General features: G+C 62.0%; 1 protein-coding gene across 1 annotated transcript in view; it reads left to right on the top strand.

Annotated features, from left to right (window-relative positions):
* Nucleotides 1-16073, top strand: part of ANO1 (anoctamin 1) — a 161205-nt gene that overhangs the window by 140880 nt on the left and 4252 nt on the right. The window contains exons 19-26 of the mRNA XM_066383432.1: nucleotides 731-932; nucleotides 1101-1212; nucleotides 2257-2314; nucleotides 4351-4451; nucleotides 5062-5207; nucleotides 8007-8159; nucleotides 12132-12184; nucleotides 13896-14080. Of these exons, the coding sequence (XP_066239529.1) occupies nucleotides 731-932; nucleotides 1101-1212; nucleotides 2257-2314; nucleotides 4351-4451; nucleotides 5062-5207; nucleotides 8007-8159; nucleotides 12132-12184; nucleotides 13896-14080 (1010 nt within the window). The remainder of the gene's footprint in view (nucleotides 1-730; nucleotides 933-1100; nucleotides 1213-2256; nucleotides 2315-4350; nucleotides 4452-5061; nucleotides 5208-8006; nucleotides 8160-12131; nucleotides 12185-13895; nucleotides 14081-16073) is intronic.

Below are 16073 nucleotides of genomic sequence, written 5' to 3'. Positions count from 1 at the left end.
GTCAGACAGACTCCCGCATGCGCCCGACCAGGATCCACCCGGCACGCCCACCAGGGGCGACGCTCTGCCCACCAGGGGGCGATGCTCTGCCCATCCTGGGCGTCGCCATGTTGCGACCAGAGCCACTCTAGCGCCTGGGGCAGAGGCCACAGAGCCCTCCCCAGCGCCCGGGCCATCTTTGCTCCAATGGAGCCTCGGCTGCGGGAGGGGAAGAGAGAGACAGAGAGGGAAAGCGCGGCGGAGGGGTGGAGAAGCAAATGGGCGCTTCTCCTGTGTGCCCTGGCCGGGAATCGAACCCGGGTCCTCCGCACGCTAGGCCGACGCTCTACCGCTGAGCCAACCGGCCAGGGCTCATAGTTTTTTTTATAGTCCGGCCCTCCAACGGTCTGAGGCACAGTGAACTGGCCCCCTGTGAAAAAAGTTTGGGGACCCCTGCAGCATGCCGTCGCTCAAGCCGGGGCTTGTAAATCCCAGCCTGCGCGCTGTGTGACCTGGCCTGGTTACCTGACCTCTCTGATCTTCATTCTCCTCTGTAAAACAGAAATGAGTCCCTGGTTTCACGTCTAGGGAGTGAATGCCACAACGCCCCTGGCGTGGGGCGGGTGACAAGAAACAGCCATCTCTGTTTTGACGCTGAAGGATGGGTGGGGAGAGCCGGGCTGAGGGAGCAAGGGGGGAGGTCTGACGAGACCCAGGTGGCCCAGCCACGGCGTCCCCTCCCCCTCCGCAGATTGCTGTGACCTTCGCCATCGTCCTGGGTGTCATCATCTACAGGATCTCCACGGCGGCCGCCTTAGCCATGAACTCCTCGCCCTCCGTGCGGTCCAATATTCGGGTCACGGTCACGGCCACTGCGGTCATCATCAACCTGGTGGTCATCATCCTTCTGGACGAGGTCTACGGCTGCATAGCCAGGTGGCTCACCAAGATTGGTGAGTGCCCGCAGCCCAGGTGACACAGCCCCTGGCCGAGCCCTGGAGTCCCCTCCCTCCCGCTGGGGAGCCTTGGCCTGGCCACTTCCCGCCTCTGAGCCCCGTTGCCATGGAAGCTGAGCGGTGTGGTCACCCTGGCACTCAGCCTGTGCGTCTCTCTCCCTCCAGAGGTCCCAAAGACGGAGAAGAGCTTCGAGGAGAGGCTCATCTTCAAGGCTTTCCTGCTGAAGTTCGTCAATTCCTACACCCCCATCTTTTACGTGGCTTTCTTCAAGGGCCGGTAGGGACCTCTCCCGCTCCTGACACTTACTGCCTTTCCCTCACCGGCTCCTCTCGGTCCAGCGGGAGGCTCGCTCCCTGTGTCCTGCACGTGGACGACACCTTGGCCCAGGACAGAGCGGTCAGCGTGGTTCTCACTGCGACTGGGTTCTGGGAGAGTCCTGGTTCCTACAGAGGCAGCGGGGACCCCGGGCGGTGAGGACCCTGGACAGTGGGAACTCCAGATAACAGGGACCCCAGGCAGCTTGCTGCAGGGGCTTCCACAGGGTGTCAGGGTGACCCAAGAGGGCGAGGGCCATGGGAGAAGGTGTAAGAGGCACAGCTTCTGACCAGCTTGGTGTTCCCAGCTGGTGATGGGGTTGTACCCCATGCCTGGACCCTCTGGAGTCATCCTGGGCCCCCCACCGAGACTCCCTACCACCTCTCCAGCAGGGGTGATAGGCATGTCTGACCCCAGAACCCCTCCCGGAGGCTCCTTCCTCAGCACCACGTAATTTATTATAAGACCCACAGCTGCCCTCCCACTCTGGGGTCCCAGAGCCCGGCCAAGGGGTCCCGGCCCCCTGCGAGCATCCGTGACAATGGAGCAGGCCCTCAGTGGGCCCCCCACCCCACACCTCCCACAGGAAGCTGAGAGACAGCCTCAGGGACCACCCCCACCGCGGCCTGTCCGAGGTCCCCAGGGGTCCCGTGGCCCCACCGTGGTAGGTGGTGCAGTCTGCACTCCGGCAGCTGCATCGCCTCAGTCCCCTCCTGGGCTCCGTCCGCCCATGCACGCCTCAGCTCCTTGGTTTCCTGTTACATGTCTGACCCCGTGTGGGTTTGGGCTTCGCATGAACACTCGACCAACAGAACACCCCGAGGTCACTATTTAGCTGATGAGACAGGAGAGGAGAGGCGCGTGTATACACAACACACACACACACACACACGCACTCACACTCGGCTACAACTTTGGGAATCTCAGCTCCTCTCACCCCCACCCCCCACCCCAGGGTCTCCCCCAGCCAGAGCTCTGCTCTCTAACTCCCTCCCCCTGTTCCAGGTTTGTGGGACGCCCAGGCGACTATGTGTACATTTTCCGGTCTTTCCGCATGGAAGAGGTAAGGGAGCGCACGGTCCCCACGCCCCCGTCCTGAGGTCCGGTTCTGTCCACACGGCACTTGGGGCAGACCCCGTATCAGGCGACGGTTCCCTTCCTTCTCTGGGGAAGCTTTCTGTTCGCCAGATGGTGGACCGGGCTCTCACCTTGTTAGGTGTGTCTGTATGGGATTATCCTAAATAGAGAATCTTCACTGTCACTGTAACGAAACAATGATACCGTTTTCTTTTTTTACTTTTTCCATTAGACCTTGCATGTGTTTTCTCTTTGGTTAGGATGAGGGAAAAGCAAAATTCAGCTACATTTTTTTTTTAACTTTCACATTGAAATGCCCACTTCTCTTCCCTCCCAAAACACAATGCTGGTGACCCTGGGCTTCTACTCAGCGCTCCGGCCACTGCGGGTTTGGTTAGAGTGCCCACTGCTGCCCTTTGCCGCCGAGTCCCGCCCCCCCAGGCCAGGATGGGGCTTCAGAGCCTGTCAGTGGTTCAGGTCACGGGAACCCGTCAGCATCTCCGACTGTCAGGATAATTGAGCTTCTCTGAAAACAAGGAGGTAGAACAGGGCAGAGAGGATGGGGGTGGACCTCGGGCACAGGGCAGTCTGGCGGTCTGGAGGGCCAGCTAGAGTTCAGCCACTGAGTGCCCGCCTCTGGACATCTCAAGACACGGGCCTCATCCACAGTAACGAACGTTTGCAAAAGGCCCAGAAAGCTCTCTCTTGTTGTGATGCACCCTTTACATAGGTCGTATCTACCGTCAAACTATGTAATGTTTGGAGAAGTTGAGAACATGCCTTTGTAGAATTGAATAAAGTGGCCCTGGCTGGTTGGCTCAGTGGTAGAGTGTTGGCCCGGCGTGTGGACGTCCTGGGTTCAATTCCCGGTCAGAGCACACAGGAGAAGCGCCCACCTGCTTCTCTCCCCTCCCTCTTCTTCTTCCCTTCTCACAGCCAGTGGCTCAGTTGGTCTGAGCGTCAACCCCAGACGGGGGTTGCCGGGTAGATCCCGTTTTTTTATGAAATGATAGCTCTTCAAGATAAACTCTTGAGTAACAGTATAAAAAGACTTGCTAGGGACTCATAAATGAGTCATCTGTGCTCAACGGGTCACCCAGTGTCCCCTGGGTTCTATTTGCTGATATGAGTTAAGCTTATCTCCCATCATCACTGCCCAGCCCCCAGCCTAAGGCCACACAAGCCCCCTGAGGACAGGCGTTAGGCCTCAAAGAGGTGGCCAGCCGTCTCACCACGTGGCTTCGGAAGTACATGGGCCCCAGCCTGCTGTGCCCATGCAGGGTCTGTGGACTGGCAGCCTGTGCAAGGGACAGGGCACAGGCCTTGAAGGAGGAGGAGGAGGAGCCGGAAGGTCCAGCCTCAGCACTGCCCGCTCCCTGGCGGTGTGCTTCCCTCTCTGAGCCTGGTCCCGCACCCCAGCAGCCTGCAGGCCCAGGTGCACCAGCTTCCCGGGGAAGCATGGGGGCGTGACAAAATGCCACAGACTCGGTCGCTCCAAACAACAGAAATTGATTCTCTCACAGTTTTGGAGACCAGAGGTCCGAGATCAAGGGGTCACAGGGCTTTGCTCCCTCCGAAGGCTGGAGGAAGGGTTCTTCCAGGCCTCTCCCCAGCTCCTGGTGGCCGTGGGCAGACCTTGGCGCTCCCTTGGACGTGGACGCATCCCTCTGACCCCTGCCTCCGTCCGTCTTCCCACGGGCCCTCCTGTGGGTGTCTGTGTGCTTCTCTTCTTATAAAGGACGCTGGCCATTGGATCAGAGCCCGCTCTGCTCCAGCAGGACCTCGTCTTAACTTGGTCACGTCTGCAAAGACCCTATTTCCAAATAAGGTCCCATTCTGAGGTTCCGGGATTAGGATGTGAACCTGTCCTTGTGGAGGACACAGTTCGGCCCACGCCAGGAGGGCTGAGCTCCCCTCCCGACCTGTGCGGGGTGGGGTGGGGGTGGGGCTGGGGCTGGCTGTATCCGCGGGGGCGGCGCCCGAGTGTGCGGGGCTCACGCGCGCCCATCCTCCGCCCCGCAGTGCGCCCCGGGCGGCTGTCTGATGGAACTGTGCATCCAGCTCAGCATCATCATGCTGGGCAAGCAGCTCATCCAGAACAACCTGTTCGAGATCGGCATCCCGTGAGTATCCCTCCGCGGGCCGCGGGGGGCGGGACCCGGGGGGGCAGGACCCGGGGGGGGGCTGTGGGAGACAGGATGGGGACACCGGACACAGGGAGGTGGCGAGGACAGAGGGCAGGGACGGGGCAGTAGCCACCGCGTAGTGGAGGAGGGGGAGGAGGCTGGTGACTCTGCACCCCGACTGGCTGAGGACGCTGAGCACCGACAGGCACCCCGGACCAGACCCGTGGCTGGCGCCCCCTGGGGTTGGCAGGAGGAACCTCGGTCCACGTTCCCCTCCGGCCCTCCCAGGGTCCACTGAGGCACAGCCCGACCCCTGACACCCTCAGGGCCTCCCCGTAATGTCAGGTGCCCGCCGTCCTCCCTGCACCTCTGTGTCCTTACGTTGCAAACAAAGCGATGGCCCTTGACCCCTGTTCCCGGGGGAAAGGCAAAGGGGACCGTGGCCCGAGCAGTCAAGGCCAACAGGACAGCTCGGGGTGTGCAACGGGAGGACGGCTCGGGGAATCAGAACCCCAGCCCGCGGTGCAGACCGTCCCCGCCCTCTGCCCCCGACACCCGCCCTCCCGGCAAAGCTCACGGAGGGGACGGGCTGTGGCCTCACTTTCAGGAAGATGAAGAAGTTCATCCGCTACCTGCGGCTGAAGCGCCAGAGCGCCTCCGCCCACAACGTGCAGGTGAAGAGGGTGCAGCGCTACGAGGCGGACTTCACGCTGGAGCCGTTCGCGGGCCTCACCCCCGAGTACATGGAGATGAGTGAGTGAGCGCGGGCCGGCCCTGGGGAGGCAGGCTGGCGGGCACCCCGGGGGACCAGACGCCTCCTCACCGGCACTGAGCGATCAGGGGCCCCGCAACCCCTCAGGGGGCCGAGCAAGGGACTGATGGGAAGAGGCCAGGTGCGGCCACAGGGCCACCACCTGGAGCCTCCCTGACCTCATTTCCCCTCCCCCACTCCCTGACCACGCCCACTCAGCCCCCCCCCCCCAAGCCCTCTGCCACCCAGACCCAGTCGCCCCCGCCCTCGCTGGGGCTGTGACAGGAATACTCTTACCCCAACACCTGCGTGACTCCCTCCCTCCCTTCCCGAGGCCTCTGCTCCGCATGTCCGCCCCAGAGGGGCCTTCCTGGCTGCTGTTGAACCCCGCTTGATGGTCCCCGTCACCCTCTTTTTCTAGCACAGCTCCTGCACCTAGAGCAGCCGGGTTGCGCCGGGCGCGCTCAGTGCGTGTGCCCAATGAATAGATGAGGGAAACTGGAGTCCCAGAGGGGAGGTCCCCTCTGGCCACCACCGACAGCTTATTTAAAATGCTGGTCCCCTGGCTCATCCTTGGTCTGTGTGGGGGCTGAGACCTGGGGCCTGGCTTTTTTTTTTTTTTTAATGAACCGCTAGGCACAGAGATCTCTCTTTCACCTGAGCCTTCCCTGGACTCCTGTTGGCTCAGGTGGTTTGTATAAGTCACTCCCCAGCTTCCCCATTGGCTCAGAAGGAAAAGAATCTTGAGGCTTAAAACAAAGAAACAAACAAAAAGGAACCGGCTTGTGTTTGGATGACATGCTCTGTTTTCTCCTGGAATAAAATCCAAGCTGAACCCAAGGCGGGTGAGCTGTTCAACTCGGTGTGGGGTCTGGGAAGAGGGCCTCCCCTCCCAGACACCCTTCCGGGGGAGACAGGCGGCCTGGGACAGGCTCAGAGATCGAGGTCATTTCCCCGGTTTTCTTCTCTGTGATGGCTCCAGGTCGAGTCCCATCTTCCTCTGGGTTTGATGACATTGGATTGTGGGACAGGCTTCTCCTGCCCACCCAGGGAGCGGCCCGCCTGTGCCCCATGCTGCCCCAAGAAGCTATAAGCCACTAGAGGGACTACCTGGGCCCGCAGGAGCCAGGGAAGGCTGCCCTGCAACCCCCGTTCTCAGTAGCCCCGCCCCGCACGGCCTGACCATGGCCCAGCGGCGTTGGCTGCGTCTGCCCAGGGGTTTGTTTTGAAAACCACAGTCTCACGTCTCACCCCACACAGAACAAGGAGGGATGGGTCAGGGAACCTGCATTTAAAATAAGCTCTCCATGGTGGCCAGGGACCACTGCACTCTGGGGACCCTCCGCATGAGTCTTCCAGACCTCTTTCCCTCCTCTGTGCCCAATGGCTGTCACCCCACCACACCCACTGCCGTCCTTCTCCTTGAGTGCAGCTCAGCTGGGCACACACAGGTGCCCGTACACAGCAAGAAAAGGCCCAGCCAGGAGTGACCCACCCCGGGCCAGGCCCCATCGAGGACCCGCTTCCCTCCCTCCCATCCCTTTTTGTGCCCATCCATGTAGAGGGGTGGGGGACCCACAGCCCCGGCCTCAGAAGCCCCTGGCCCACGTGCAGGGCCTGCAGCTGAGCTTACCCGAGGGCCCCCACCACCCCCACAGCCTTCACAGGGGACCAGCCTCCATGGACGGATGGATACCCCTCCAAGGCCGAGAGGCCACATGGAGCCCCCCACCCGCTGGGCTGACTAACAATGGCCACCCTCAGCTGACCAGGCACACTGTGATACTCTGTCACTTCCTTGTTTACCACCTGGCATGGAGCGCCTTGGCCCTGAACCAGCAGCCCCGCCAAGTTCTGCCCAGCAACCTGGTCCTGGCCCCGTCCTGGTCACCGGCCCTGTGCTAGCTGCAGCGGCCCAGGCCGAGAAGCCACAGAGGCAGCCTATTTTTGGTTTTTGTTTGTTTTTGTGTGTGTGTGTGACAGACAGACAGAGAGGGACAGACAGGCAGGAAGGGAGAGAGATGAGAAGCATCACTTCTTTGTTGCAGCTCCTTAGTCTCCTTAGTTGTTCATTGATTGCTTTCTCATATGTGCCTTGACCAGGGAGGCTCCAGCAGAGTGAGTGACCCCTTGCTCAAGCCAGCGACCTTGGGCTCAAGCTGGTGACCTCAGGGTTTCAAACCTGGGTCCTCCACATCCCAGTCTGACGCTCTATCCACTGCGCCACCGCCTGGTCAGGCGAGGCGGCCTATTGATGAGGGGTGAGAGGGGGGTGGTGAGACATGGGCGAGACTGTCTCAGACAGTGGCGTGCCCAAACGAAAGGGACACTGGGGGCTGTTGGAGACTCTGGCAGGCCCCCCAAGTTCAGGAACGTCTGGCTGATGGGAGCATTAGGGTCTCATGCCAGGTCCCCCCACCCCCAGTATGGACACAGATAACTGAGGCTGGGCCTCGATGCTCACGGAGCTGGACTTTTTCCCGTTAATGATTTTTTTTTTATTTTTCAATTACAGTTTACATTCTATATTATTGTTTTAAGATTAGATGTGCAATAAGAGAGGACACGCCCCTTTGTTAAAGAAATACCCTGAGCTCCAGAGCAGAATTGGAACCCCCCTTAGCCCCCTCCTGGCCCGGGTCACCGTCTCACGCATGTGCAGGGAGCGCCGGGGAGGCAGGACGCCAGCCGGACCCAGAGTCGTTCGGCCCACGGGGGCTCACGGGGCTGGAGGGGCAGCAGGGCCCCGCCGAGTGGCAGGTGGGGCACGGTGCGTGCTGACGGCCCCCCTCTCCCCACAGTCATCCAGTTTGGTTTCGTCACCTTGTTCGTGGCGTCCTTCCCCCTGGCCCCGCTGTTTGCCCTGCTGAATAACATCATTGAGATCCGTCTGGACGCCAAGAAGTTCGTCACCGAGCTGCGCAGGCCGGTGGCCGTCCGAGCCAAAGACATCGGTGAGTGGCCTGCAGGGAGGGTGGTTGGGGGGCAGGTTCTGAGCACATTCTCGGCTGTGGAGGAAGAGACACCGCTCTGCTGAAGCCAGAGCCAGAGCCTGCGAGAGGCCGTGGACTCCGGCTTCTGCCATGAGCGTGGTCGCTTAGGTTGAACTGTATGAAACGGCCACCTTCACAGCTCAAACAAGGTCATGTATCAGCGACTTCATCTGGTTCAGACGCCACCCTGCATTCGAGCCCCGGGAGCAGGACACCTTGACCTTCCGTAGGGGGAGGGTCACCGGAGCCAGGACTCGGGTGTAGCGGCCATCACCTTGCATTTGGACACATTAGCTTCTCTCCATGACAAACCCCCAGTGAAGCCTCGGCACACAGACGCCCTCCCTACGGGACCTCCCTGAAAGATTTCGGGTGTAATTTCAAACGACTGCTGAGGCCCCTGAATGGGCTGGCCCTCTGAGCCTCTTCTAGCCCCCGGATGCTGCCTCGTCCAGCCCCGCTCCCGGCACGGGTCAGAGCACGGTGCACGTCTCCATGAAGACCCCTAGAGCCAGCGTCCCGGGGTCTGTGGGCCACGAGGCCACGTCCTTGGGCCAGAGTGGACAAGTCTCTCTCTTTGTCACCTTGTGCTTTAAAACGTAAGAAGCCGGTCTTCACTCCTGGGCCACCCCCACCCCCCACGGAGACCAGTGAGACTGTGCAGCGAGGGTTCTCATCAGCACGTCACACCTGCCCCGAGGATGGACCCCACGGAGCAGGCCTGGCGTTGACCTGCTCCTGAGCTGTTCAGCTATCGGGTCCTCCGAGGAGCCTCGTGAGGAACACTGGGCAGATCCTGGGCCCCACCTTCCAGACGGGAAGGCCGAGGCCGGGGGTCTGACAGCCGCAGGCCACTCTGGACCCTCCCAGAGCCGCACCCCTCCGTGAGGAGAGGGTTGCTTTGAGAAGCTCACCCTGCGCCAAGGGCTTCAGAAGGACCTGCTGGGCACGCCCTAGACAGTCCTTGGGAAACCTGTGGCTCCGTGCCCGGTGGCACTGCGGGAAAGAGCAAGGCCTCCCTACCGCCCGTTCCTTACAAAGGCCCGATTCTCAGGTGCCCGGCAAGTCCACAGCCGGCCAGTGTTTGCTTTGGCACCGTTTGCTTGGCAAAGGCCCCCACGGCTGTCTGCAGCCACAGCCTGACACAAGCAAGCCCCCCAGGGTGAGAGGGGCCCGTGGCGGCTGGTGGCCTCCACGGCCCCCGGTGGCCCTCGCTCCCACTGCGCACAAGGCTCAGACGCACGCGCGCAAGGCTCAGACGCACGCGCGCAAGGTTCGGACGCACGCGCGCAGGGCTCAAATGCAGGCGCGCAGGGCTCAGACGCACGCGCGCAGGGCTCAGACGCTCTCAACCAGGCACCTCGTGGGGGCTTTTGCTGGCCCGGCTCATTTCTCTCCGGTTCTTACGGACCCAGCTGCTCACTTCCTGGTTCCTGTGGGGCTGGTGGCAGGCGTATCCGCCTCCTTCATGGCTTTATTTATGGGCCCTTGACTGTAACCTTCTCCTGAAGAGGCTTTTGTGTTCCTCCTGTGATCCGTGCGGGGCCCCGAGGGGACGGGCGGCCCCAGTGGCCCCCGTGACCTGCACCCTCAGGGCGGGGTGGCTGGGAAGCTCTACTGAAAAGGCTCCAGCGTGGGCACAGAGAGGGGCGTGGCGGCTTGCAGAGGGCGACCCAGCCCTGCGTGGGAACCAGCGTCAGCCTCCAGGCCTGCATACAGATGACCGTGCTTCCTGCTCTTAGCGCCTTTCTGCAGAGCCTCCAGGTGACAGGCTTCTCCTGGCCCTCAGCTCCGGGGGCACTGTGTGTGGTCAGGGGCCACCAGACGCCTCTCCGCGTGTTCTTGAAAATGGGACTCAGCATCCCTGGAATGGCAGAGGCCCCTTGAAGAAGGCACTGCCCTCCATTGCAAGATTTTCACAAAGGAAGTCCCAAGGTTTTTCCCAGAGGGCCTCGTCCCTGGTCCCTGGAGATCACTCCGAGCAGTGGTTCTCGCCAGGGACTGCTGTGTCTTCGCCTGGTGGCCGAGACTGCGGGGGTGTGGGGGACAGGACGCCGAGAGGGGCTGATCTGGCGTCCTGGGTTTGCATGTTTTAAGCACGACCCTGTGATTCTGATGTGGGGGTCACGCTGAGGACCACCAGCCGCCAGGCGGAAACACTGCAGCACCCGTGCTCAGCTCAGAGCTCCGGAAAGCTCTGACAGGCCCACCCGGTTCCCCTTTGTCCCCTTTCCGGACTGACTGGGCCAGTCACCGGGCCCAGCCACAGACCGTTTCTCGGTGCTGAGCGTGGGAGCTGCCTCCTGCAGAGGCTCCTACCCGGAGATCTCAAGGTACCCGGGCTCTCCTGTGCCCCAGCGCCCCAGCTTGGGGGTCTCAAACTCAGGCCCCACAGGTGGGCCATGTGCATGCGTGAAGGGTATGTACAGGGGTGCTCTCACGCCTCGAAGCTCCCCCAGGGAAGACCAAAGGGAACCACAAGATGCTTGTTATCTCGGATGAGGTCACAGCACTCGCACGGGCACAGGGACTGCTGGCCGGAAGCAGGGAGCGCTCACCCGCGCAGCCAGCAGAACAGAATCGCCGGCCAGGGCGGGGCCGGGCCGGGGGCGGGGCCGAGGCAGGGGCGGGGCGGGGCCGGGGGCGGGGCCGAGGCAGGGGCGGGGCCGGGCCGGGGGCGGGGGCGGGGCGGGGGCGGGGCCGGGGTGTCAGAGATCGCAGCGCCTTGCCTCGCCCGCTGACCTCGGGTGTGGCCTCTGAGCCTGGGGCTTCTGGGCCGCATGGGCCCACCAGTGTGCACCCTCCAAACAGAGCCTCGGTAGCGCCCGGTGCTCATGGCTCTCCTGGCCTCTGATGCAGCCTCCGCCTGCCCCGGGTAGAGACACCCCAGCCTGCCGCATTCTTCCATAATGACAAGGATACGATAGCGGGCCTTGGGCCTCTCCCGCCCTTTCTGAGACGGACTAGTCATCGCCCATCTCGGGTCTGGTTCGGGGCAGGTCGGGGACAGGGTTCTTGACCTGATAGGACTTGGGGACGGTGAGGTGAGGACCAGGCAAGGGGCTCCAGGCCCCCATCCAGGAGTCACAGCACTGAGGCCCTAACCAGCAGGCTCTGGGCCTTCGGATAAAGCCCGTCCTTCCCGGGCCCGGCTGCTGGGGAGGCCTGTGGAGGGACGCGTGCTTCTCCAGCTGCCCCGCGGTGATCCCTCTGCCCACCTGGACCAGGTGCAGCAGCAGGAAGTGGTTTGTGCCCACTGCTGCCACGTCACTCCTTATACCCAGGACGTACGTAACCCGGCCTCACCAGCCGGGGGCCCTGGCTTTGCTCTTTTTTTTTTTTTTTTGTATTTTTCTGAAGCTGGAAACGGGGAGAGACAGTCAGACAGACTCCCGCATGCACCCGACCAGGATCCATCCAGCACGCCCACCAGGGGCGACGCTCTGCCCACCAGGGGGCGATGCTCTGCCCCTCCGGGGCGTCGCTCTGCCGCGACCAGAGCCACTCTAGCGCCTGGGGCAGAGGCCAAGGAGCCATCCCCAGCGCCCGGGCCATCTTTGCTCCAATGGAGCCTTGGCTGCGGGAGGGGAAGAGAGAGGCAGAGAGGAAGGGGGGGGGGTGGAGAAGCAGATGGGCGCTTCTCCTATGTGCCTTGGCTGGGAATCGAACCCGGGCCCCCCCGCACACCAGGCCGACGCTCTACCGCTGAGCCAACCGGCCAGGGCCTGGCTTCGCTCTTTGACCTCAGTTCAACTTCTGGCCTGTCCCTAAATATAGGAACAGAAAAAAAAAAAGAGCTGCGTAGCAGTTCTAGACACGAACCCTCGTGGGCTTGGGCTCCGGTTCCCCGTACGGGGGCGCCAGCCAGCGTTCCCGGGAGCCGCTGCCCGCCCGCGGCGGCGTCTGTAACGCGGTGCCCCTCTCCTCCCCCAGGGATCTGGTACAACATCCTCAGAGGCATCGGCAAGCTCGCCGTCATCATCAACGTAAGTGACGTCGGGCAAGCGGGGGCCCCGGCCAGCGGCCAGCTGCCTTGCTCTTTACGAGGGTCCCAGGGTCGTCGTCAGACGTGGTGGGGAGCTCTGGGAGGGAGCAACAAACTCTCCTCGGCCTCTTTCTAAAGCCATCTTGAGCGGAGTTATCCACCCTGCCCACCTGGAGCCCTCGGTCCACCAGAGTCCTGAGAATAAACAAGAGAGAGACAGAGAGACGTTGAGAGGGAGGGATTCCTCATAGACAATGACCCTGCTCTTTACACACACACACACACACACACACACACACACACACACACACGTTAACATTCCCCTTTATATAAGACACGTCTGCTCACGCAAGCTCTGGGGAAATCCTGAAACCGGGAGAAGCGGGAGAAAGCTGCCAGCCCCACCCCCCCACCACCACCACCACACACGCCTGGCTGGCCAAGGACAGTGCCCCAGCCCCTCCTGCCTGTCCCACCTCTGACCCACAGGTTAGGAGTGTCACAGCCCGCGGTCACAGCAGACTGGCCCTCCGTCTTCCCAGTGGTCTCCTGTCTAAGTCCCCCTGACTCGGCCAGGGCCTGGGTGCCCGGGTTTAGCTCTGTCAGGTGGTCCCCCCACCCACCCAGGTGTTTCCACCCCGAAGGCTGTGTCCTGGGCAGCTGGGCAGTGCCCGAGGTGCCTCCCTGTGACCCCCACCCCACTCCCGCCGCTGGCCAAGCTGGAACCCTCAAAAGCGGACCCTTTGCACACAGGCGGGGGGCTGCTCACGGGGCCTGCCTGGGGGCTGGGTCCGGATCGTAGTAAGGACTTGGGACTCGGTCCCACTGCACAGGAAGTGTGCTCAGTCCGGGAGCAGGAACCCTCGAGCCCCCGAGACGGGGCTTTCCCCATTGGTGGCCGCCACTCCAGCAGGTGAAAACCCATTACAGGGGGGCCGTGACCAGAGATTCTCACTGGACAGGTCAGCTCCTTATGCTGAGAGAGCAGGTCAGGACACCCTGCCCTGGGTGTGGGGGGCACTGGGAACACAAGAGACAGCTTCTCCAGAGCAAGGGTGCTGTGAGCCCCAGGGATCCAACCGGATGTCCCATGAGAACCAACAGCAGCAATAATAATGGCAGCTGACATACATGCATTGAGCATCTGACACGTCCCGGGCCCTTCGAAGTGCCTTCCGTGAGCCCCACCCGCCTGGGGTGCCCATATAGCCCTCAGAGGCAGGGAGCCATCACCCCACCTCACCAGGCAACAGATCACATAGCCCGGCCCCTGGCTGCCAGGCTCCAGGTCCCTGCTCTGACGGTGGCACCACGCTGGCTGCCCCCAGGGAACAGCCCTGGAGCTGGACACGCCAGGTCCGTACCTTCGTCACAAAGCCCTTCCCCACCCCCCTTCCTCATGCCTTTTCAATTGAGCCAGGAAAGCAAGGCACTGAGGACTGTACTCAGGGTGTTGTGATCCCTTCATGACAAGAAGGAAATGGAGGCACAGAGAGGTTAGGTGACTTGCCCAAGGCCACACAGCCACTAAGAGGCGGCCAGCATTCGTCCCATGCCTCCCTCCTTGGGCTCTTAGCGGGGCAAACAGGAGTGCCCCAGCCCCTTTTTTGTTCACCCGGGGTTCCGATCACATTGCCAGCTCACGGGCAGAGTGTCCCAGGGCCAGGCCCCTGCACGGTGGGGCCTGCGCTTACCCACTGTTCCCGGCCCAGGCGTTCGTGATCTCCTTCACGTCCGACTTCATCCCCCGCCTGGTGTACCTGTACATGTACAGCCAGACCGGGACCATGCACGGCTTCGTCAACCACACCCTGTCCTCCTTCAACGTCAGCGACTTCCAGGACGGCACGGCCCCCAACGACCCCCTGGACCTGGGCTACGAGGTGCACGTCTGCAGGTACCTCCCTCCGCCCCTCTCGGGGAAGAGCCGTGTTTGGTGGGTTTCGGGGAGGACCCCCATTTGAGCCAGGATTCTTGCAGGGGTAAGCAGGTCAAAGAACAGCTCCATCTTGCTTCAAGAAAAGGAAGATCCCCCCCAAGTGGTGGTAGAAGGTGATTTATTCCTTTAACTAAGAAGTCCATGGTGGCTTCAGGCATGGCTGGATCCAGGTGCCATACAGTTTGCTATCGGGCCTCACATGGGCACCGCCTCCCCACTTTGTTCCCTTCATGCTGGCACCGTTTTCTGGTGTGCAGACAGGCCCCCTAGGGGCTCCTGCTTTGTACCCTCTCTGTTCTGCAGTCCAGTGGCAAGAATGTCTCTTGTCCGGTAGTCAGCCAAAGTCCCCAGACCGAGTCTGCTGGATTCTGCAGGTGCTACCAGTGGTGTGACAACGCAGACACTCCCGCTGGCCCTGAGTTATCGGAAAACAGTGGCACGGTGCCCCGCCATGCTCTGTGCCCGGGAGGGGAGGTGGGCACAGACCAGGGAACGGCGCAGAAAGATGTGCCCCACGCCTCTGCCTGGTCCCCTGGGGGAGGGCTCGGTGCTGGGGAGCTGGCACGGGGGAGGGGCCCCAGACTCCCTTTCTGAGATCCTGCCACAGGCCCGTGCCCCGGGTGCCAGGAGGGCAGAGCCCAAGCCAGTCAGGAGCATCAGCACCTTCATGGTGTTTGCCTGTCTGCAACCGAGGACACACTCAGGCTCGACCTATTTAACGGAAAGTGAGTTTTAGAGGAAGAATGATGAAGGAGAAGGAAGGCGGGGAGATATGTGGTCATTTCATTAGAAATCCCTGCGGTGTCAGCGCTGATGGTGAGAGGGTGGAGCAGCTCCCCGTCCTGTGCGTGATCAGGGGGTCCCGGTCACGGGGGAGAGGCTAAGACGACGCGGCAAAGGCCCAGGTTGTTGTTGTTGTTGTTTTAAGTGTATTGTTGCTTTCACCTCCATGGAGGTGGCAGGTTGGGGGCCAGGAATTTGCTTATAGTCAGCCGGGCCCGCCCGCCCCTGTCTTTTGGCGATGGATCGCGGGCGGCAGGTGCTGTGAGCTCCGGGGCTCCACCTGCCGCGCCCCTAACATCCCCTCCCAGAAGTACTGGCAGCACCCAGCTCGGCCTGGGGCAGCGGGTGTGGGAGGGGCAGAGGCAGCACTGCAGAGCTGAGCAGGGCAGCGCAGCTGGCTGCCATTTGTTCCTGACCTGAAACAGGCCTGGTCTTGTGCGATGCTCGCAACCACCCCCAGAGAGGACATGATTGTCCTCCCCTGGGGGAGCTGGCAGGTGGCTAAGGAGAGCTAAGCAAGGGGGAAAAAATAAGATTGTCTCTGATAGAGGTCAGTGCAGGCAGTGGCATCTGGGCAGATCTGGGAGTGGGCTTTGAGGGATGCATAGGAGTTTGCCGGGTGACCCAAACACACTTCCCCACCTCCCGATGCGGCACGCCTTGAGCACAGGTGCATGTGGCTTCTGAGGCTGGGAGAGCCCGGGCTGCCCGTTCCCATCGGAGCTCAGGTTGTGCAACCTCTGTGCCACCCAGCAGCTGGCACCAGCGTGTGCGTTCCCAGCCCAGTCTTATCTCTGGGGTTGGCTGTCTCCAGACATAGAGCTCTGTGGGTGAGGCGTGCTGTCTGCTGTGTTCCCTGCAGAGTCTGTCCCCTGGACTGGGGTCTGGCACCTAGTAGCTGCTCAGTAAATGCCCACGAGGTGAGTGAGGGAATGCCAGACAGAGGCCCAGAGAGGCCCGGTGACTGCGCGGGGACACGTAGCAAGGCAGCAGCTGGTTCCGGGTCCAGGCCAGGGCGCCTGTGCCCAGGGTCAGGTGCCACCCCTCCTGGCCTCCCCCACTGTGACCAAAGGGGGCACACCTGCAGCCCCATGCCTAGAAAGTGTGGGTTTCTATGACAGCTTTTCCCAATGCAGAGGGGTGTCGGCCCCATTAAACCCTAGTGCCC

This window comes from Saccopteryx leptura, chromosome 1, assembly GCF_036850995.1.
Source record: "Saccopteryx leptura isolate mSacLep1 chromosome 1, mSacLep1_pri_phased_curated, whole genome shotgun sequence".
In the NCBI taxonomy this organism is placed as follows: Eukaryota; Metazoa; Chordata; class Mammalia; order Chiroptera; family Emballonuridae; genus Saccopteryx; species Saccopteryx leptura.
Note: the sequence above shows the minus strand (reverse complement) of the source record. Positions and strands in the feature narration are given on the sequence as shown.